The sequence below is a fragment of the Primulina eburnea genome, chromosome 4 (genome assembly GCF_022965805.1).
Source record: "Primulina eburnea isolate SZY01 chromosome 4, ASM2296580v1, whole genome shotgun sequence".
Classification (NCBI taxonomy): Eukaryota; Viridiplantae; Streptophyta; class Magnoliopsida; order Lamiales; family Gesneriaceae; genus Primulina; species Primulina eburnea.
In genome coordinates, this window is record NC_133104.1 from 11370007 (window position 1) to 11392108 (window position 22102).

At 35.9% G+C, this 22102-nt stretch overlaps 1 protein-coding gene across 1 annotated transcript; it reads right to left on the reverse strand.

Annotated features, from left to right (window-relative positions):
* Positions 1-3591: 3591 nt before the first annotated feature.
* On the reverse strand, positions 3592-4693 carry LOC140830089 (uncharacterized). The gene is made up of 3 exons (XM_073193370.1): positions 4284-4693; positions 3706-3766; positions 3592-3636 (listed from the first exon to the last, which is right to left on the reverse strand). The coding sequence occupies exons 1-3, from the start codon at positions 4691-4693 to the stop codon at positions 3592-3594; spliced, it is 516 nt and encodes a 171-aa protein (XP_073049471.1).
* Between the last annotated feature and the right edge of the window lie 17409 nt (positions 4694-22102).

Genomic DNA, 22102 nt, shown 5'->3' on the forward strand with positions numbered 1-22102 from the left:
AGTGCTTATCGGATTTTTATAGAATTGATTAAGGACACAATTAGTATTGACTTATATTATTGGGATCGTACCTATCTAAGATAAGTTAACTTAAACTTCTGACTTAAGATGAAATATTTGATTTGGGGACAATAAATTATTTATGGAAAAAAAAAACTAGTATATGAAAATATGATATAAGAGTTATACTAAGTTTTGAATATTCCAATACAGAAGTTGATTTTGGGCAATAGTTAAATGTGTGAAAATTAATTTTGGTTCTTAAGAATGCTAAGCGTTAACATTAAATATGTATGATTTTGGGTTATCTTGTTTAAATGAGTGTGACAATCAATATCTTAAGTTTAAGAAAGCTATATTATTTTGGGATAACTAGTAGATTACGACCTTATGTGAATAAAATAAGCTATAAGATATTGCTGGATATTGAGGAAAGTATAGCATAATAAGTTTTGAATTTTTACGGTACTAAGAATGATTTAAGGAGAAAGACATTCCATAAAAATAGTTTGCGTTAGAGCTCTCCAAGCTCATGGTCTTGAGAAAAATAAGGTTTAGTGCAAGTAAGATTTAACAAAATAATTAATTGAGGATTAATTTCATTTGTACAAGGTTGAATAAGATTTTATTTTCTGACGAATGAATTATAATTTTTGGGATTTAAATCAATAAGGTATAGATTGATATTGAGTTAAGTTCCAAGATTTTATATGGGTTTAAGTTTTGAGATAATAATTGTTATAATTTCAAGATAAAATAAAATCAATATCTATTCGCATATATTCAGCGCCGACTTGATTCAAAGCACTTTGATAGATTTCGACGTTATTTTGGTTATCTAAGAGAAGTGCAATAGCAGATTGTCGGAGTAAAAATTTCAAACTCCAAACCGCGAACCAAGAAGAAATCAGGTGCCATGGCAATAGCAAGAGACATAAATACATTTTTTCTGCTTCCCAGATTTGGAAAGACATAAAATCAGGCAAAAAAGTTTACCTAAAAATGATGAACGAAGTGCAGAAAGAAATTGAGTTCAAGCTAGAAGATACCCTAATAATGCGAGATTTCCCGAACGTTTTTCTGGAAGAATTCTCAGGATATTCTCGGAGCATGAGGTTGAGTTCAAATCAATGTGGTTCTCAGTGCTGCACCAATTTCAATAGCACCATACCGAATGACGCCAACTGAACTCTATGAGCTAAAAGAACAACTCCAAGATTTGCTAGACAAGAAGCAATTTCAACCGAGTACGTCTCCATAAGAAACTCCAGTACTGTTTGTGAATAAGGAAGACAGAAGTATGAGATTGTGTATAGATTATAGAGAACTCAATAAGATCATAATCGAGAATAAATATCTTCTTCCAATGATAGACGATTTTTTTTTCGATCAACTTAAAAAAGCTACAACTTCTCCAAAATCGGCCTGAGAACAGGCTACTACCAATTGAAGGTCAGGGTTGAATATTTTCCCAAAACAGCCTTCCGAAAAAGCAGTGTGCATCGAGGAGATCCTCATTTACTCACCAAGTGAAAAAGACAACAAAGAACATCTCCATCTCACTTTTCATAGGTCAATGGAGAGAGAATTGTATTCGAGTTCAACCTTTCAAAACGTGTGGTGTGTGTTGGTGTGAGCTTGAGAGGAAAACCCTAGGACTCTTCCTAGGTGTGTGAATGAGTTTTAGGTTGTAACCTTAGGGTTTGGAAGCTCTATATTTGATAGAAATAATTGTGTAGGAGTTTAGGCCTAGTGCGTGAGTGCCCGTGCTCCTGATTAATTTTAAATTATCAAACAAACAGGATTTATTAGCGTAAACAACGAAAATGAGTAAAAAAAACTCATTTTGGGCCTACAGAAATTTTGGCATGACCTCCCCGTAAATAGGACATATCAAAAATTTCAAAACAACACAAAAAAACATTTATACTCGAAAATAGAGTTCAATAAAACAAACAGATTACCAATCGCACACAGACCCAGCCAGGCTCGATCACACCAAATAGGATCCAACATCTCCTCGAAAAATGACTCAATATATATAGTATAAATATCTGGGGACTCCCAACTCAAACTGACTCACTGGACTCCACTGGCAGGCCCTCCGCCAGCTGCATCAAAACCACCTATATAACTTGCTATGGAATCACAAAATAAACCACAGCAGCCTCGAGGGACAGGGGTCAAACCCCAGTACGAAGATCAAATAAATTACTGCATAAATAAATGACATGTAATGAAATCAATGCAATGCAATGCATGTAGGGTACCAATAATCTCGGGTATCAAACTGGATCCAAAGAAACGATAGCAACAACTATGGCCACATGTGCTAGGGTGTCACGTGTCAAATACGTCCTCGGCCCTGCACATCTGCATCAGGGGTTTCAGTCTGCAGAACTTCTCGGCCCTTCCGCTAGTAATCAGAGGTGTGACGCTTAAACGCCCTCTGCTCTTATGTCGAAATAACTCATCCAAGAGTAAACAAAAATCTCGGAAACAACGGAGTCATAGCTCGATATGAATGCGTGCTCAACAATGCATATAAATCCACAGATTATTCCAATATATTTAAAAAATCACATTTATTTTCATAAATGAGGAATAATCTTAAAATACACCCAAATAGCACAAAGAGCACATAAACACATAATTCTCATAAAATCACATCAATTAAATTACACGTCATTATAGACGCTGTAAGGAATTCATCAATCCGTACCTTAACCTTCGAATTAAATTACCACAATAGTTTATGAACTCCTTAGAGCTTCCCAGCTATTAAAACATGTGGCAAATAATTTATTTCCATCAAAAAAATATTCAACTCTTTGCCAAACAGAAGTTACTAATTCCAGCTTGGACCTAAGCTCAGTTTTAAGGTCATAACAAAACCAAACGTAACCAAAACACACTTATCATACATGGATGGAATCCTAACGCAAAATCCCATATTTCATCAGAAGACATCAAAAAGGAATTCAATCATCTCAACGCTGAAAAATGCCCAAATTTCATATTCATGAGTAACAGATTCAGGTTAGATACTTATGAGTATAAAATTCATATCGATATCAACAGATTCAGGTTAGATACTTATGAGTATAAAATTCATATCTAACTCATCATTGACTCAAATCGATATCCGTCAACTGGAGATGAAAGCTACTCAAATATCTAAGTTTTCCTAGACGAGACCATTCCTAGAATCCTAATAAATAAATCCTAGAATTATCAAGAAAACGCTACTACATGCGCACTTCGCGGACAAAAGTTTGTACCTGAGCAGTTTCGGAAAACTGAGTATAAAGATTTCAATTCTTAATGGAATTTAACGATTTTTATATCAATAAGAAGACAACACATAGCTTTACAACTCTTATTGGAATCAGAAGTCCATAATCCAAGTGCATAAATGTCATAAACTCGAAATACAGTAGCTAATCTACACAGCTCCAACACAGAATTCCCTTTTGACACATTTGGTAGAAAATCATAAAATCCGTTTTTAATTGGAATTCCATTTCGTCAACGGCTACATAACCCTTACACATACAGCTATAAGTTCTCATCGAACCACAAGTTAAGATTCTAAGGGCAAACCACACAAAAAACCCGAAAATCAGAAGCCAAAACCTGCAACTCGAAAACAGAAACCAACATCTTGTTCCATGGACAAAATTTAAACCCTAGCTTAAAGATTACCTTCAGAAGCTTCCCTTGAACTGAAATGGAGCTAGAATCGACCTCTTCACACTCTAAAGAACTAAGAAAATTGGCAAGCAATAAGCTGGGAAAAAAATGAAGCAACAGCTCGGCAACTTGAGGAGATGAGCAAGAAAGAGAAGGAGATGGATGCTAGTAGAAGAAACGAAAAGATTTAAGGAGGAAAATGGATCGGGCTTGGGTAAAATGGGCTTCCTTCTTAGACAAAACACACATTTATAAATATACATGAATCCAATGATTTATCCTAAATGCTAGAATGTGACCCGTCCAAATATTCACAACTCCCGCGTGCTATTAAACTCCAATATGTAGTTTAATATCGTCTATAATCCCGATATTTTCTAATTACATATGTTTAACACACAAGTATAATTATTTGGCTTAATTATTTTAATTTAGCAATTTAAAATAATTATTTCTAATTATTGCCAATTATTGAATGATTAAATTCGAGTTCTCACATTCTCCTCTCCTAATAAAACATTTCGTCCTCAAAATCTAACGTACACAACACTTATACACAAAGTGGTTAAAACATTTAACACTGATAATACATAGGAAAATCTGAGTACATGGAGTTATTCATCATATTTTCAAACAAGTGAGGCCACTCTTGAGGCATTCTAGCATCTAACTCCCATGTAGCTTCTTCTATCCCATGTCTACTCCACTGCACCAAAACGAAAGGAATCATCTTGTTCCTGAGTTGATTCTCTTTGCGATCAAGAATTTGAACTGGATGCTCAACATAACTTAGGGAACTATCTAATTCCACATCCTCGGTACTCAAAACATGAGATGGATCTGGGTCGTACTTCCGCAGCTTAGATACATGGAACACATCATGTATCGCAGACAAACTCTGCGGCAAGTCCAAACGATAAGCCAAAGTGCCAATCCTCTCATCAATTGCATACAGACCAATATAACATGGAGCTAACATCCCTTTACGTCCAAATCTCATATTTCCACGAAAAAAAATACTTTCAAGAAAACATAATCGCCAACCTGGAACTCTAAAAGTCGACGCCTTTTATTAGCATAACTTTCTTGACGATCCTGGGCTGCTTTCATTATTTTTCTGATCAATTAAACTTTATCTTTCATTTCTTGTACAAACTCTGGTTTAGACATCTGTCGTTCTCCTACATCTTCACAACAAATCGGAGATCTGCACTTTCTGCCATATAAAGCTTCAAATGATGCCATACCGATCTTTGTATGAAAAATATTATTTTAAGAGAATTAGACCAGAGACGATGATTCTTGCCAACCACCCCTGAAATCCATTACAACTACTCGTAACATATTCTCTAGAGTCTGGATGGTTCTTTCTGACTGACCATCTGTTTGGGGATGATAAGCAACGCTCATGGCTAACTTTGAACCAAAGCTGATTGCAAACTACTCCAAAAATTCGAGGTAAACCTTGGATCACGGTATGATATTATGGTTACTGCCACACCATGCAATCTTACCACATGATAAATGTACAATTTCACCATTTTCTTGTAAGTACAAGTACGATCATATGGAATAAAATGAGCTGATTTAGACAATCAATCAACAATTACCCAAATTGCATCACAACCACGATTAGAACGAGGTAGGTGTGTCATGAAATCCATAGCAATGTGCTCTCAATTCCACTGTGGTACTTCAAGACTATGTACATACCGCCAGGTCTCATAAGTTCAGCATTAACATGTTGGCAAATTAAACATTTAGCCACGAAATCAAAAATTTCCTTCTTCATACTTTTCCACCAATAATGAGCTCTCAAAGTATGATACATCTTTCAATTTCCTGGATAAATTCTATGTAGAGTACAAGGTGCTTCACGTAGTATAGCTTCTTTCAGATCTATCAAATTAGGAACCACAAGTCTCCCATTAAATCGCAAACTACCATCTGAGGCAACAATGAACTTATCTGACTGGTCTGTTTGAGCCAATTCTTTCAATCTATGAATATTCGGATCAGTTCTCTGTGCTGTTTTAATGCTTGATATTATCTGTGGCTCGACTTTGATAGATGAAACTATAAATTAATCTCCATTTGTTTGATAAGTCCATCCTGATGTTCCCAAGTGCTCGTGGATTTTAGAAATACTCAGATATGTCAGTATTGTGTTTTGAACCTTCCTGCTAAGTGCATCTGCAACTAGATTCATTCTCCATGGTTGATATTGAATCTCACAATCAAAGTCTTTAAGCAACTCCATCCATCAACGTTGTCTCATGTTCAAATCGAGCTGTGTGAAAAGATATTTGTGACTCTTGTGATCAGAATAGATTACAAACTGTTCATCTATAGATAATGACGCCATATTTTTAAAGCAAATAGAATTGCAGCCAATTCTAAATCATGAACTGGATATCGAGTCTCATGTGGCTTCAACTGTCGAGATGCATATGCAATCACTTGCCCATTTTGCATTAAAACACATCCTAGGCCATTCAGAGAAGCATCTGTACACACAACAAATCCACCTGAGCCTGAAGGTAAAGCTAACACTGGAGCTATTGTCAAATTTTCCTTCAAAGTCTGAAAACTTGATTCACATTCTGCAGTCCACACAAAACATCGATCTTTTTGCGTTAATTGAGTCATAGGCCTTGCAATTATGGAAAATCTTTCGATAAAGTGCCTATAATAACCTGCTAATCCCAAAAAGTTGAGAAACATTTGCTGGTGTTGGCCAATTCATAACAGCTTCGACTTTACTAGGATCCACTGAAACTCCCTGAGCGGATATAACATGACCCAGAAATACTACTATGTCCAACCAAATTTCACACTTAGAAAATTTAGCATATAATTGTGATGCTCTGAGTGTTTGGAGGACTGGTCTCAAAGTTCTCGTTGCTCTTTCTTTGTTTTTGAATAAATCAAAATGTCATCGATAAAGACAATAACGAATTTGTTTAAAAAATCTCGAAAAACATGATTCATCAAATCCATGAAAACCGCTGGAGCATTAGTCAATCCGAAAGGCATGACTAAGAATTCATAATGCCCATAAGGTGTCCGAAATGCAGTTTTAGGAACATCTTCCTCTCTAACTCTAAGCTGATGATATCCAGAACGAAGATGGATCTTGGAATACACATATGTACCCTACAAATGATCAAACAAGTCATCGATACGCGGGAGAGGATATTTATTCTTCACTGTATCTTTATTCAATTGTCGGTAATCAATACACATCATCATCTTCCCTTCTTTCTTCTTTAAAAACAATACCGGAGCTCCCCAAGGTGACATACTTGGTCTAATATAACCTTTTTCCAGTAAGTCTCGTAATTTTTCCTTGAGTTGTTTCAAATCCTCTAGAGCCAAACGATACGGTGCTCTAGAAATAGGGTTCGTCCCTGACATTAACTCAATACTGAAATCTATTCCCCTTTGAGGCGGAAAGCCAGGAATTTCATCAGGAATTACATCAGGAAAATCCTTTACAAAGGAATATCCGAAACATTCAACATTTCTTCTTGTGTCACATTAACTGCATAAATCATGAATCCTTCATTCCCTGCCGATAGGAGTCTAAACATTTCCATCGCTGACACTAATGGAATGCGTGAATGAGAATCATTACCATAAAAGTTCCACTTATTACCATAATATGGTATAAATCTGACAACTCCATGGAAACAATCAACGGTGACTCGATAATTCGTCAAAGTATCCACCCAAAATACAGTCGAAGTCAGACATAGATAATTTGATTAGATTAGTTATCATAAGTTTATCATCAAATCTAATCACACAGTTCAGAACTATCTCACGAGACATCAAATACACACCATGAGGGGTAGACACAAACACTGTATCCCACAACAAGGTAGTAGTTATCTCATGCTCATCGATAAATGAAGCAGACAGAAATGAATGAGGTGCTCCCGTGTCTATCAATATACGATCAGGATGATCAAAAATAAAGCATATACCTGCAATGACCCCTCTGGGTGTCTCATGATCCTGGTCCTGAGTCAAAGCATGCACCTTAGCCTGCTGAGGTCCTGGAAAGTACTGCTGAGCAGATCCTCTCGGCTGTTGGTAGCTAGGATGTGGAGTAGATGGTCTAGGCACTGGGGCTCGCGGAAACTGGCTAAACTGTGAGGGTTGATACTCTTTTCTTCCTGCATTAGGACAAACTCTCGCATAATGTCCCGGTAATCCAAATGTATGGCAGTCTCCCTGAACTCCTGTGCACTGGGTAGTAGGATGCCTACCTCCACATATCCCATAAGCATCTCGAACATAACCACTAGATCTTCTTCCATAAGAATTGCCTGAACTAGATGAACTACTGTAAGACTTATTCTTAAACTCCTTTCCTTTAGTCTTGAATTTCTGCTTTGGTGGCTGGTTTGACTGTGGAGGCTGATAAGGAGTTATGCCCATTGGGATCCGAATGCTACTTGATAGGATCAATTGACGTGTCAAGAGTGTTTAGAAGGGGGGGGTTGAATAAACACTCTCAATTAATATTGGTCTTTTCGAATTTTTGACTTCAGTTTGGTGACAAACTGATTCTCGGAATCTTGTTGGTCAATATCAATCAGTTAAACTGAGGTAGTTGCGGAAGCTAACTGACTGACAGATAGAATACAGAACTGAAATAAAATACACAAGGATTGTTTCTGGATGTTCGGAGAATTCAATTACTCCTACGTCACCCCTTCTATCACAAGGATAGGATTTCCACTAAAAGACTTTGATCCAATACAACACTTGTACAGACCCACTTCAGTTAGGACTTACCCACTACCTAAATTGAAACTCTTAGTATTACAAAATGATCTCTGTGCGTAACTTATCTTAGCACTATTGAATTAACAAATATTACAGAGGGCTAGTTTGCTCAACTTGTAGCCTTGATTGCTACGAATAAATCAAGTAAGAGTGAGCTGAGATTTTGACAGAGTAATAGCAAGTTTTTGATAGTGTATCGTTACTTCTTCTTTTTCTTCTGCCATATTTATACTCTTCTTTTCCAACGGTAATCTTGAGATAAATTTGAATCTTTTTATCTGTTGGTTTCCACTTGATTATTCCTTCGATATTGTTTGCTTCATTTATTGTAATTCGGCGTCTTAATTGCTTTGTCCGGAATGCGTTGTTTTAAGTAGTCTTGGTTGTTGTGCGGCGCTCTTGTAATCTGTTATGTCTTCTTTGTTCTTTCCCGAGACATCTTCAGTTGAGAGACCTTAAGGCATTCGACTGAATGTTTTAACTGATCAGTTCCAACTGATCAGTTTACTCTGTATCATTGTATCATCTGATTTCAGTTGATAAGTTCAGTTGCCGAATTTGCTTGCGCGTATCAGTTGATTCATATTTTGTTAATCGATTGATTCATGTTTTGTCAAACTCCAGAATCTAGTTTCTAACAATTTCCCCCTTTATGGTGTTTGACAAAACCAAGTGATTTAAGATCGAATAACTGAGCTCTTTGTAGATAATAGATTACGCCACTGAATCATAAAATAACTGGATTCCTTGTAGATAACATAAAATCTGAGAATATAATATCAGTTGATTCTAATAATCTGATTAATTCTTCTTCAGCTGCTGTTCTTCCCCCTTTTTGTCAAACAACTCCATTTTGTCTGATAACTTTCGAACGTCAATGGAAAGAAGTTTTACATCTGATGAAATACATGTGGTAACAGTTGTGAGGGAGGTCTGTAGCAATTCTATTTGATTTGAAACAGAGGTTTCCAGTCGCTCAACTCTCTGACTGATTACATCCTGAGTTGTAAAGAGTGAGTTAACTAGCCCCTTCTTTATTTCATGCACAGTTCTGCTAAGAGAGCCCATGTTGGCTTGAAGAGCGTTTAGTTTTGCCGAGTCAAATTTAGTCGAAGAATCTAATTTGACAGTATGAGACAGTTGTTCTGATTGAATTTTCTTGATTTCAGCGAGCATCTGCTGCATATTGTACTGTATGTTCTGGATTTCTTCAAGAAAAACATCCATTTCTGTGGATTGAATTGGAGGTCGCTGACTGGGCGTTTTTGAATGCTTCGATGTTTGTCCAAAAAGAACTAATGCTTGATTAGTTTCCATTGTTCCGGCCATAGGCTGAGCTGGAATGTTTTCTTGAATTTGAGATGATGAACGTTGATTTTGATCAAGAAATTGACTGTCTGGCTGAATGATGGAGATGGATGGTTCATACATAGGGGCCTCCTGTGGAGAATTAACTGAACTTTGTTCTTTCTCCTTTGATTCAGTGAGCAACTGACCTTCAACATGTTCAGCAGTTTTTTGTTCTGAGGGTTTTGCTTGTTCATCAGTTTGAATATCTTGTTCAGCTGAACTTTCTGGCTGAACTGGTGCTTCAGTTTGAGCTTTTTCCGATTCAGTTATTTCTTTTTCTGAAGTTTGGTTTGGCACTTCAGTTTGATCTTCAGTTTGAGCAGATATAAATTTTTCATCAATAAGTGACGCAGCTGGTGCTTCAGATGATATCTTCTGTAAAAAGGGAACGTTGGTATTCTTAATGAAGTGTTATTTTCAATTTGTTGTGTTCTTATTTTCTGCATATAATTCTGTTAGTGAAGCAATATTACTAATAATTTCTATGATAAATCAATTAAACCGAGAATATTTCGAAAGTAAGAAAACTTAGCCTCGGGTAATGGTTTTGTGAAGATGTCAGCTGCTTGCTGTTCAGTTGAAATATATTCTAGTCGAATATCCTTTTCTAACGCATGATCCCTAATGAAGTGATGCCTGACATCTATATGCTTGGTCCTTGAGTGAAGAACTGGATTATAAGTGATGGCAATTGTGCTGGTATTATCACAAAATATGGGCGATTCAGTTGACGTTACACCATAATCCTTCAGTTGTTGCTGAATCCAGATCAGTTGTGCACAACAGCTACCAGCAGCAAGTTATTCTGCTTCTGTTGTTGAGGTAGCTATGGATGTCTGCTTCTTGCTGAACCAAGAGATCAGTCTGTCTCCTAAGAACTGACAAGATCCACTTGTACTTTTGCGATCAAGCTTACATCCTGCATAATCTGCGTCTGAATATCCAACTAAATTGAAGGTGGAGTCTTTGGAATACCATAGCCCAACATTTTCCGTGTCCTTAAGATATCTCAGAATTCTTTTAGCAGCTGAGAAATGTGATTGCTTTGGATTTGCTTGAAATCTGGCACACATACAGACAGCAAAAACAATATCAGGTCGACTGGCTGTTAGGTACAACAATGAACCTATTAATCCTCTATATAATGTCGCTTTTACTCCTCTATATAATGTCGCCTTTACTGATAGTCAGTATCTAGTTTAACTGATGAGCTCATGGGAGTAGTTGCAGCTGAGCATGATTCCATACCAAATTTCTTTAGCAAATCCTTTGTATATTTTGTTTGACTAATGAATATACCAGTTTCCAGTTGCTTCACTTGCAGTTCAAGAAAAAATGTGAGTTCACCCATCATGCTCATTTCAAACTTGTCCTGCATTAACTTAGCAAACTTTTCGCACAATTTGGGATTAGTTGACCCAAATATTATATCATCAACATAAATTTGAACTAATAGAATATGATTATTTTTAGTAAATTTGAACAAGGTCTTATCAACTGATCCGACTGTAAAGTCATGATCAGTTAGGAATTTTGAAAGAGTTTCGTACCAAGCCCTGGGAGATTGTTTAAGACCATATAATGCTTTGTTCAAATAGTATACATGATCAGGAAGTTTATGATTTACAAAACCTGGAGGTTGTTCAACATATACTTCTTCTTGTAACTGACCGTTTAGGAATGCACTCTTCACATCCTTCTGGTAAACTTTGAAGTTTTTGTGAGATGCATAAGCAAGAAATATTCTGATTGCTTCCAATCTTGCAACTGGAGCATACGTCTCATCATAGTCAATTCCTTCTTCTTGCCTATATCCTTGTGCTACTAGTCTTGCTTTGTTGCGTATAACTGAACCGTCCTCGTTTAGTTTATTCCTGTACACCCATTTTGTACCTATAATGGTTTTTGAAGTTGGTCTTGGAACTAAGTTCCAGACGTTATTGTGAGTGAACTGATTCAGCTCTTCTTGCATAGCATTTATCCAGTTAGGATCAGCAAGAGCTTCATCAGTTTTCTTTGGTTCCATTTGTGAGACAAATGCTGAATGAATAAATAAATTTAACATTTGATTGTGAGTTCTTACTGGATCAGATGGATTTCCTATTACCAGTTGTGGTGGATGTGATTTTCTCCATCTGTACTCTGCATTTGTTGCATCAGCAACTTCTTCAGTTGGTAACTTAATGCAGTTTTCAGCTTCAGTTGATGCCTCGTCAGCTGGTATTTGAATGTTATCAGTTTGCTTTAATAACTGATTGTCAGCATTGACTTCCTGCTCATTTAATTGATCTAATATCTCTGGTTCTGGTGTTTGAAAGATGTTTTGATTATTATGACTTTCATCTTTGTCATCATCTTCCAAACTGATATCTGTAAATCGATCAGCTAGCTCAACTTGATCAGTTGACTTATCAGTTAGTACAGTTTCATCAAAATCAACATGCGCAGATTCTTCAACATTTAAAGTTTTCTTATTAAAGATTCTATAAGCTATACTAACTGATGAATATCCAAGGAATATTCCTTCTGCAGATTTGGCATCGAATGCTTTTAAGTAATTTTTACCATTATCATGAATAAAACATCTACAGCCGAATATTTTGAAATAAGTGATTATACTTTTTCTTCCATGCCAGATCTCATATGGTGTTTTCATATGATTCTTATTAATCATTGATCTGTTCTAAGTATAACATGCAGTGTTTATTGCATCTGCCCAAAATCTTTGAGAAATACCAGAATCAGCAAGCATTGTTCTAGCAGCTTCTTTAAGGGTTCGATTTCTTCTCTCAGCTACACCGTTTTGCTGAGGAGTTCTTGCTGCTGAGAGCTCATGCTTGATTCCAGCATTTTCTAGAAAGCTTGAAAGTGTTTGATTGATGAATTCAGTTCCTCGATCAGATCTGATTCGATCAATCCCAACTGATTTTTCATTTAAAAGTCTTTTAAAGAGTTTAATCAGTTGTGCAGCCGTATGGTCTTTGGATTTGAGAAAGATAACCCAAGTAAATCTTGAAAAATCATCTACGACCACCAAGGTGTATTTCATTCCCCCTAAACTCATGACTGGTATTGGACCGAAGAGATCCATGTGCAATAGTTCTAAGCATCGGGATGAAGATTTACAGCCCTTGTTTTTGAAAGAAGATCGTACTTTTTTTCCATACTGACATGCTGAGCAAAGTTTTTCTTTTGAAAAATTTATTTTGGGCAAACCAGTTACAAGTTCATGTTTACTCAGATAGGCAATGGATTTAAAGTTTAAATGATTTAACCTTTTATGCCACAACCAGTTTTGAGATGATTTTGAAGCAATAAAGCAGACTGGTGCATGAGGCTGTTCATTCCAACTGACTTTATATGTGTTTCCACATCGTTTGCCAGTTATTATGATTTCATCAGTTGATGTTTTAACTGAGCATGAGTTTTTATCAAATTGTACCGAGAATCCATTGTCGCATAACTGACTGATGCTAATCAAGTTATACTTCAGATTCTCTACTAATAAAACATCTTTAATAGTAAAGTTACCATGGATAAGCTTACCCTTACCCATGGTTTTACCTTTGGAATTATCTCCGAAACTGATGTTTGGACCACTATATTTGGTCAGTTGAGATAGCATACTTGCATCTCATGTCATATGTCGTGAGCAACCGCTGTCCAAATATCATATTGAATTTTTATCTGTACCTGTTACCTGCAAGCACACACATAATATGATTTGGTACCCATATCTATTTGGGTTCAAAACTTATTAGTCCCTTTGGAACCCATACTTGGATTAGTCTAACTGACTTTCCAGTAGCTGTATTCCAAATGGTTTTTCTCGGCTTTTGTATGCTTGGTGAGTAGTGTACAGATGATACAGTATGTGTTTTAGTCTTATTCAACTGATTATTCAATCTGTATCTCTTCTGAACTGGCTTGCAGTTATAGTAATTAACATAGCCATTCGAATAGTTTTTCTGAAATCTTTTTGATGACCCGCTTTGTGAATCAGTTGAAAGCTTTTGGCTATAGCCAATCCCATATCTTCTAGCCTTGTTCAACTTCTCAGTAGGTTGTTCAATCAGTTTACTGGGCTCAATTTGTTCTTGTACCACTGCTGATTTGACAAAGTGAATGTACTTCCCTTTGTTCATTGTCAGCTTTGGTTGAGCATCATTTGAAAACGTTTCTCCTTGATTACTGAATCCTAAACCAGTTTTATCAGAAACTGATTTTTGTGAATTCTGCATCTCATTCAGTGCAGTAGACGACTTATTCCAAGATTGAATGAGTTCAGTCTGTTTTGAATTTTCAAGGATCAATTTCTGGATCAGTGACTGATCTTTCTTTCTCTCTGCTTTTAACTCAGCAATTTCCCTTTTTAGACTCAACCCATCAACTGATTTATCAGTTTTGGTTTTATTGTCCATGGGATCATTTTGCTTTGACTTTATTTCCTCAAATGATGATGCAAGTTTCTGGTACTCATTTACCATTTCATGCAATGTTAAAATGAGTTCTTCTCGTGTAAAATCAGTTAAACTAAAATCAAATACCTGTTTACTTGTAGATTCTGCTTCTGTATCATTGGCCATTAGACATTTGACTTCTTCTTCATCACTTGAGCTATATGAGCTTTCTGGTTCTGATTCGTCACTATCAGTTTCTGCCCATTTGGATTTGTTCTCTTCAGCTAATAGAACTTCATATTTCTTTCTGTAGGTTTTCTTATCATCTCTGGGTCTTCTCTTATGCTCATATGATTTCTTTCTTCTGTCAGTTGATCCTTGACTGTCCTTTTTAGGTTTAGGACAGTCAGCAATATAATGACCTGTTTTGCCCCAATTGTAACAAGCATTTATTTTTTCTTTGGAATTGTTTCTCTGGTATTGCTTCTGACATGAACCTCCCAAACTTTTTGATGAATAATGACATAGCATCATTGCTTAACTGATCGGCAGATTTTTCGACTGAACTAGTTGATTCAATTCTTACAGCAGCTAGAGCAGTTGTAGCTGTAGGAGTAAATGGTTCTCCTTCTCTGCTCTGCAATTCAAATTCATAAGCCTTTAAATCAGCAAATAGTTCATGAAGTTCGATCTGGTTCAAGTCTTTAGATTCTCTCATAGCCATAGTTTTGACATCCCATTCTTTTGGAAGACCTCTCATCACTTTTAGTGCAACCTCTTTGTTAGTATACACTTTTCTGAGTGCATTTAATTCATTTACAATACTGCTCACCCTTTCATCATACTCATTCATTGATTCTCCAACCTTCATTTTGATATTGTCAAATTTCTGAACAGCAACAGAGAGTTTATTTTCTTTTGTTTGGTCATTTCCTTCATATAACTGAATCAACTTTTCCCAAATTTCTTTTGCTGTTTTGCACATCTTTATTTTGTTTAATGTTGCTTTGTCCAGTGTTTTGTATAGAGTATCTTTGGCCACATTGTCAAGATTGGCTTTTCTTTTGTCCTCAGTTGTCCACTCTTCTCTGGGCTTTTGAATTCTCTGTGGTGCCCCTTCAGTTATGGCAATTGCTGTATTTGCTTTTAGAATATTCATGGGTCCGTCTGTTATTACATACCACATGTCATCATCTTGTGCAGCTAAGTGAGCCTGCATTCTGATTTTCCAGTCATCGAAATCTTCTCTTGAGAACATAGGAATTTTATTGAATGAAGTCATGCTAGTAGATTTATAGATCAGAAGTAGTCAAGAACAAGATTCAACTGCTCTGATACCACTTGATAGGATCGATTGACGTGTCAAGAGTGTTTAGAAGGGGGGGTTGAATAAACACTCTCAATTAATATTGGTCTTTTCGAATTTTTGACTTCAGTTTGGTGACAAACTGATTCTCGGAATCTTGTTGGTCATATCAATCAGTTAAACTGAGGTAGTTGCGGAAGGTAACTGACTGACAGATAGAATACAGAACTGAAATAAAATACACAAGGATTGTTTCTGGATGTTCGGAGAATTCAATTACTCCTACGTCACCCCTTCTATCACAAGGATAGGATTTCCACTAAAAGACTTTGAACCAATACAACACTTGTACAGACCCACTTCAGTTAGGACTTACCCACTACCTAAACTGAAACTCTTAGTATTACAAAATAATCTCTGTGCGTAACTGATCTTAGCACTATTGAATTAACAAATATTACAGAGTGCTAGTTTGCTCAACTTGTAGCCTTGATTGCTACGAATAAATCAAGTAAGAGTGAGCTGAGATTTTGACAGAGTAATAGCAAGTTTTTGATAGTGTATCGTTACTTCTTCTTTTTCTTCTGTCATATTTATACTCTTCTTTTCCAACGGTAATCTTGAGATAAATTTGAATCTTTGTATTCGTTGGTTTCCACTTGATTATTACTTTGATATTGTTTGCTTCATTTATTGTAATTCGGCGTCTTAATTGCTTTGTCCGGAATGCGTTGTTTTAAGTAGTCTTGGTTGTTGTGCGGCGCTCTTGTAATCTGTTATGTCTTCTTTGTTCTTTCCCGAGACATCTTCAGTTGAGAGACTTTAAGGCATTCGGCTGAATGTTTTAACTGATCAGTTTACTCTGTATCATTGTATTAGCTGATTTCAGTTGATAAGTTCAGTTGCCGAATTTGCTTGCGCATATCAGTTAATTCATATTTTGTTAATCGATTGATTCATGTTTTGTCAAACTCCAGAATCTAGTTTCCAACACTACTCCCGGACCTTGGGAAGTAAAATATGGAACTTGTTGTGATCATCCCCAAAGCAAACTAGCACCAATATTATTTGCTTTCTTTACTGCTTAAGCATAGGTATTTGGTGCTCCAGTCATAACCAAAGTATGTATCGTCCGATTCAGTCCTTGCATAAAACGCGACAGCTTGGATCGATCACTATTAGAAACATGAGGTACGTAAGCTAGAAGAGCAGAAAATTGAGAGGCATACTCTCCCACTGAAATATTTCCCCGAACCAACTGATTGAACTCGACTTCCTTAGCAGAATAATAAGATGGAGGCGAGTATTCTTGAATAAAATGAGTACGGAATGCCTCCCATGAAATTATCTGACCAGATTCTCGGATTGCTTCCTCTGTGGCTTCCCACCATAGTTCACTACAACAAAAACGCTAAACGACAACGGAAAAATCCGTTGTCGTAGGTCATTTAAAACTGTTGTAACTGAGGGTGTTGTTGAAAGTGTCTTCAACGACAACGGTGTGGTTGAAAGTGTCTTCAACGACAACGGTTTTAAACCGTTGTCTTTTCTATCAACGACAACGGTTTTGCAACGGTGTTAAACCGTTGTAATTTCTAGCAACGACAACGTGTTTGCAAGGGTTTTAAACCGTTGTTTTTAACCGTTGTCGTAGCTATTTTAAAACTGTTGTTAAATTCAGTGTTTTTAAATGGTCCGCTCAAAGATAATGGTTTTTGACTGTGTCGTAGCTACAATTTGCGACGGTTTTTAAAATCGTCGCAAAATAAAAAGTGTTGTCGAAACTACAATTTGCGACGGTTTTGATAACCGTCGCAAAAGATATTTGCGACGGTTCTTATAAAGAAATCGTCGCTAATTAGCGACAGTTCAAAATCTCGTCGCTAAATTTAGCAACGGTTAAATTTTTACCGTCGCTACATTTAGCGACGGTATTCATGTGCAAAACCGTCTCTATTTAGCGACAGTTTATAGATTCTGTCGCTAATATTTTAGGTAAAATAAAAAAAAAATTTAAGAATTTAATAAATCTGTGTTTTCAATTAATACAATCGTGTAAGAGTTAAATAATTTAAAAGTCGTGAATTGATAAAATCGTTTAAGAGAAAAATTTTAATCGTTTTAAAGTGGTAAAAAAATCGTGTAAAAGATAAAAATTTTAAGTGTTGTAAAGTAGTAAAATCGTGTAAGAGATAAAAATTTTAAGTGTTGTGAAGTTGTAAAATCGTGAAGAGACAAAAATTTAAGTGTTGTGAAGTTGTAAAATCGTGTAAGTGAGAAAAATTTTAATTGTTGTGAAGTGAAGTGGAAGAAATTGAAGCAAATTTGCATGTATTTATAGAGAGAGGTGAAAAAAAATGGAGGGAAGTTTGGGGAGAAGGAATTTTTTTGAAAATGGCCACGGTTTTAGTTAAACCGTCGCGAAATTATAAATCGGCGACGGTTAAAACTAAACTGTCGCTAAATGTTGCGACGGTTTTTATTTAACGGTCGCCAACTTTAGCGACGGGTTTGGCAAATCCGTCGCTAGTTTTAAACATGCGACAGGTTTTTTTACTGTCGCTAAATTTAGCGACGATATAGATTAAACTGTCGCAAAATTATAAATCGACGACGGTTTAAGTAAAATCGTCGCTACATTTAGCAACGGTTAAAAAAAAAACCGTCGCTAAATAGTTGTCTGTCTCAAAAATACTCTTATACAAATATCGTTTACCATTTTTCTTGTAGTGACAATCCAAAACTGTTGTCTTTAATAATTTTTTCCATTAGGTAAAATTTTTGTATTAAATTTCTTTTAATTTATAATATTTATAATAATAATTAAACAAAAAATAACAATCGAAAACAAAATATTTACTACATTAAATCCGTGACTATGTTATGTTCAAAATCCATCTTCCAAAATATGCCAACGATAAACAAAAATTTTACAAAATTGAATTTAGTATTGCAATTGACCTTGATACATGTTCGTCATCAACGTGGCAATGTGGCAGTAGAATCTTTTGTCATCATCGGCCTCAATCTCCTCAAACTCATCAACATTTATGCATCAAAACCTTCTCCTGCCATTTTATCCCTGGCATATAATCCACACATAGAAAGCCCAATAAAAACTCATTTTCGTACTTACAGAGTTGGATTCCAAAATGGAGATTCCTTATCCAGCAACATTGATGGTTACTCGTACCTTGTGTTTACTATTTTCCGGTTCATCTTTTTACCTTATGTTTTAACCAAGAACCCTTATATTACATTAAATTCCCAAATTCAAATAAATTTATTATTATCTCAATTGTTCTCCAAGCTACAAATAAATATAGATCATGTCATAGTAAGGTTATGATTTAACACGAGTAGTTTAGCCCGTCATTCAGGCTATTCTCTTGAAATATAAAAATAAAACAGTAAATAAAAACAAAATAAATAAAAAACTTGAAGCTTTTATTTAAAACTTGAAGCTTTTATTTAATTCGTAAGAAGGGTTGTTTAAAGAGAGGAAATAGAGGGGAGCAAACTTGACCGTATTCTTCTAAAAACACAATACAACCTATAAATAGATGGAAGAGCCGGACATCAAACCCAGGATTCCAACTAAAAATATAAACAATACAATGCTTTATAAAAGAAAATAGTAACATGGTTACAAAAGTCAAAAAGTCTATCATGATATTCCACCAATTTTATTAAAGAAGAATATCATAATCATCTTTAATATTTTCTTTTAATGAATTTATATAATTTTCAAAAATATCATTAATTTGGGAAGGAATATCTTCCTTTGGGTCTTGAGAATTTTGCATCTGCATTAGATGGATAAATTGGTTTTCACTTGATTCGGATACCATAGATTTATCTGATTTGGAGTCAGAACATGCAATGTTCTTATAAAGATCTTTCTTCAGTTTTTCAATGTAGACTTCAATCATCTTTTCTTTATAATAAATATGAGAATATTTCGTAGTAAGAAGCTTGAAAGGACTCATTGAATCTTGCTCTTTTTCTTGTTGCTATTAAAATCTTTCTGATATAAAGAAATTTTTTCTTCCATATGTTGAAGAATTTCGGACCCATAGAGCTTTCCTGTATCAGGGTCTTTTCTTAATAATTTGTCCCAAAATTTTGTGAACTAACCCTCCATAAGCAAGAAATTCTGGTTGTAACCTCCATATCCATGGAATTCCGAATTCCATAAAGAACAGACATAAAATCTTACCTTCGATTTAATGTTCTGAAAATGATTTTTTAATACTTGAGGAAATTTTTAACCAAATATTCATTGGTTTTATGAAAAATCCACAATGACCAAATTTTAATTTAGCGATGAATTATAAAACCATCGCTACGTTTAAATCGGCGACGGTTTACATAACCGTCGCTAGTTTTGAATCGGCGACGGTTTTAAAAAACCTGTCACTATTTAAAATCAGCGACGGAATTTTCTAAAACCGTCGCCGATTTAAGATCGACGGTTTATAATTCGTCGCTAAATTAAACTTTGTAACGGTTTTAGTAAACCTGTCGCTAATAGCGACGGTTTATAATTCGTCGCTAAATTAAACTTTGTGACGGTTTTAGTAAACCTGTCGCTAATAGCGACGGTTTTGTGTTTAAACCGTCGCTATTTTTAACAACGGTTCTCTAAAACCATTGTAATTTCTCCGAAAAAACATGTTAATCCACAACAGTTCACGAAAACCGTTGTCTTTTCCCTAAAAAAAACACTAATCCACAACGGTTCACGAAAACCGTTGTCGTTTCTCCAAAAAAACACGCTAATAGACAATGGTTCACGAAAACCGTGGTCGTTTCCAAAAAAAAACGCTAATCCACAACGGTTCACGAAAACCGTCGTCGTTTCCAAAAAAAAACGCTAATCAACAACGGTTCACGAAAACCGTCGTCGTTTCCAAAAAAAAAACGTTAATCCACAACGGTTCACAAAACCGTTGTCGTTTCTCCGAAAAAACAAGCTAATCCACAACAGTTCACGAAAACCGTTGTTTTTTGTCCTCAAAAACACGTTTATAAACAATAGTTTTATAAACCGTTGTCTTTGACTCCAAAAACACGCTAAAAAAGACAACGGTTTTTAAAAAACCGTTGTCTTTTAGCGTGTTTTTGAGGGTCAACGACAACGGTTTTGTAAAAACCGTTGTCGTTTGTTGCTTTTTAACAACTGTTTTCACTAAAACCGTTGTTAAAAAGCAAAAGACAACGGTTTTTCTAAAAAATCGTTGTCTTTTGAGTGTGGTGGAATGCATATTTTGTTGTAGTGGTTGTGCTCGATCCTTGAGTTGATAAACAGCTAACTTGAGTCTCAGCTCTGGAGTGTACTACACCAAATTAAATAAATAATTCATGCTCTTCAGCCATGCCGTTGCCTTTTCACCACTTTCATTTCCAAAGAATTTTGGAGGACGCATATCTTGGAATTTAGAAATCACTAACTCCATTTCTCTCATTCTTCGGGTTAACTGCTGAACTTCACGATCCACTTCCACATTCCTTGCCCCATGCCTTTCTGGACGAATTGGTGGCTCGTGCTCCACCTCTACCTCTATATTCACATTTTGATTTTCCCTTCCTCTAGGGCGGCCACGTCTACCTCTGCCAATACCCTCTGTATTTCCTATGTTTTGAGCTTCGGACTCTTGGATAACTTCTTTCCCCTTTATGCCTCTTCCTCCAGGTGCCATTCTACAAGACACAAGGATTACACCACGGGCAGAAAAATAATAATAATAATAATAAGCACTGAAAGGTTTCAAGGAAAGTTAAAACTTAGTCCACTAGGTACAAATAAACGAAGCGTCAAACTTACTTCACTACAAACTCTATCTGAGCTAAGTTAAATAATCATAGCATGAAAATCAAATAAAGAGCAAGTAGTAAATAAAATACGCAATCAATTTGTTTGTGTCTAAACTCGAGTGTCCTAAACTCTAATTCGAGCATACCCTAGTTCCGCTCTGATACCAAATGTGAGGGCCCGTGCTCCTGATTAATTTTTAATTATCAAACAACCAAGATTTATTAGCGTAAACAGTGAAAACGAGTAAAAATTTTCCATTTTGGACCTACAGAAATTTCGGCATGACCTTCCCATAAATAGGACATACCAAAAATTCCAAAACAACACAACAAAACATTTATACTCGAAAATAGAGTCCAATAAAACAAAGAGAATACTAATCGAACACAGAGTCAGCCAGGCTCAATCACACCATATAGGATACAACACTCAATAATACAACCATACAAATACACGAGGCATCTCCTCTGCAAATGACTCAATATATATAGTATAAATATCTAGGGACTCCCAACTCAAACCGACTCACTGGGCCTCACTGGCAGACGCTCCGCCAGCTGCATCAGAACTACTTGTATAACCTGCTATGGAATCACAAAAACAAACCACAGCAGCCCCGAGGGACATGGGTCAAACCCCAGCACGAAGATCAAGTAAATTACAACGTAAATAAATGATATGTAATGAAATCAATGCAATGCAATGCATGTAGGGAACCAATAATCTAGGGTATCAAAC

Excerpts from the sequence above, each read along its gene's own strand:
- LOC140830089 (XM_073193370.1), bottom strand. The coding sequence starts at position 4,693 with ATGAGATTTGGACGTAAAGGGATGTTAGCTCCATGTTATATTGGTCTG. Across the intron at positions 3,767-4,283 it reads ATGTACTCAGATTTTCCTAT|TTCTTTAGAGTGTGAAGAGG; the intron begins GTATTATCAGTG and ends CAATTTTCTTAG. Across the intron at positions 3,637-3,705 it reads TTCAAGGGAAGCTTCTGAAG|GTTTTGGCTTCTGATTTTCG; the intron begins GTAATCTTTAAG and ends TTCGAGTTGCAG.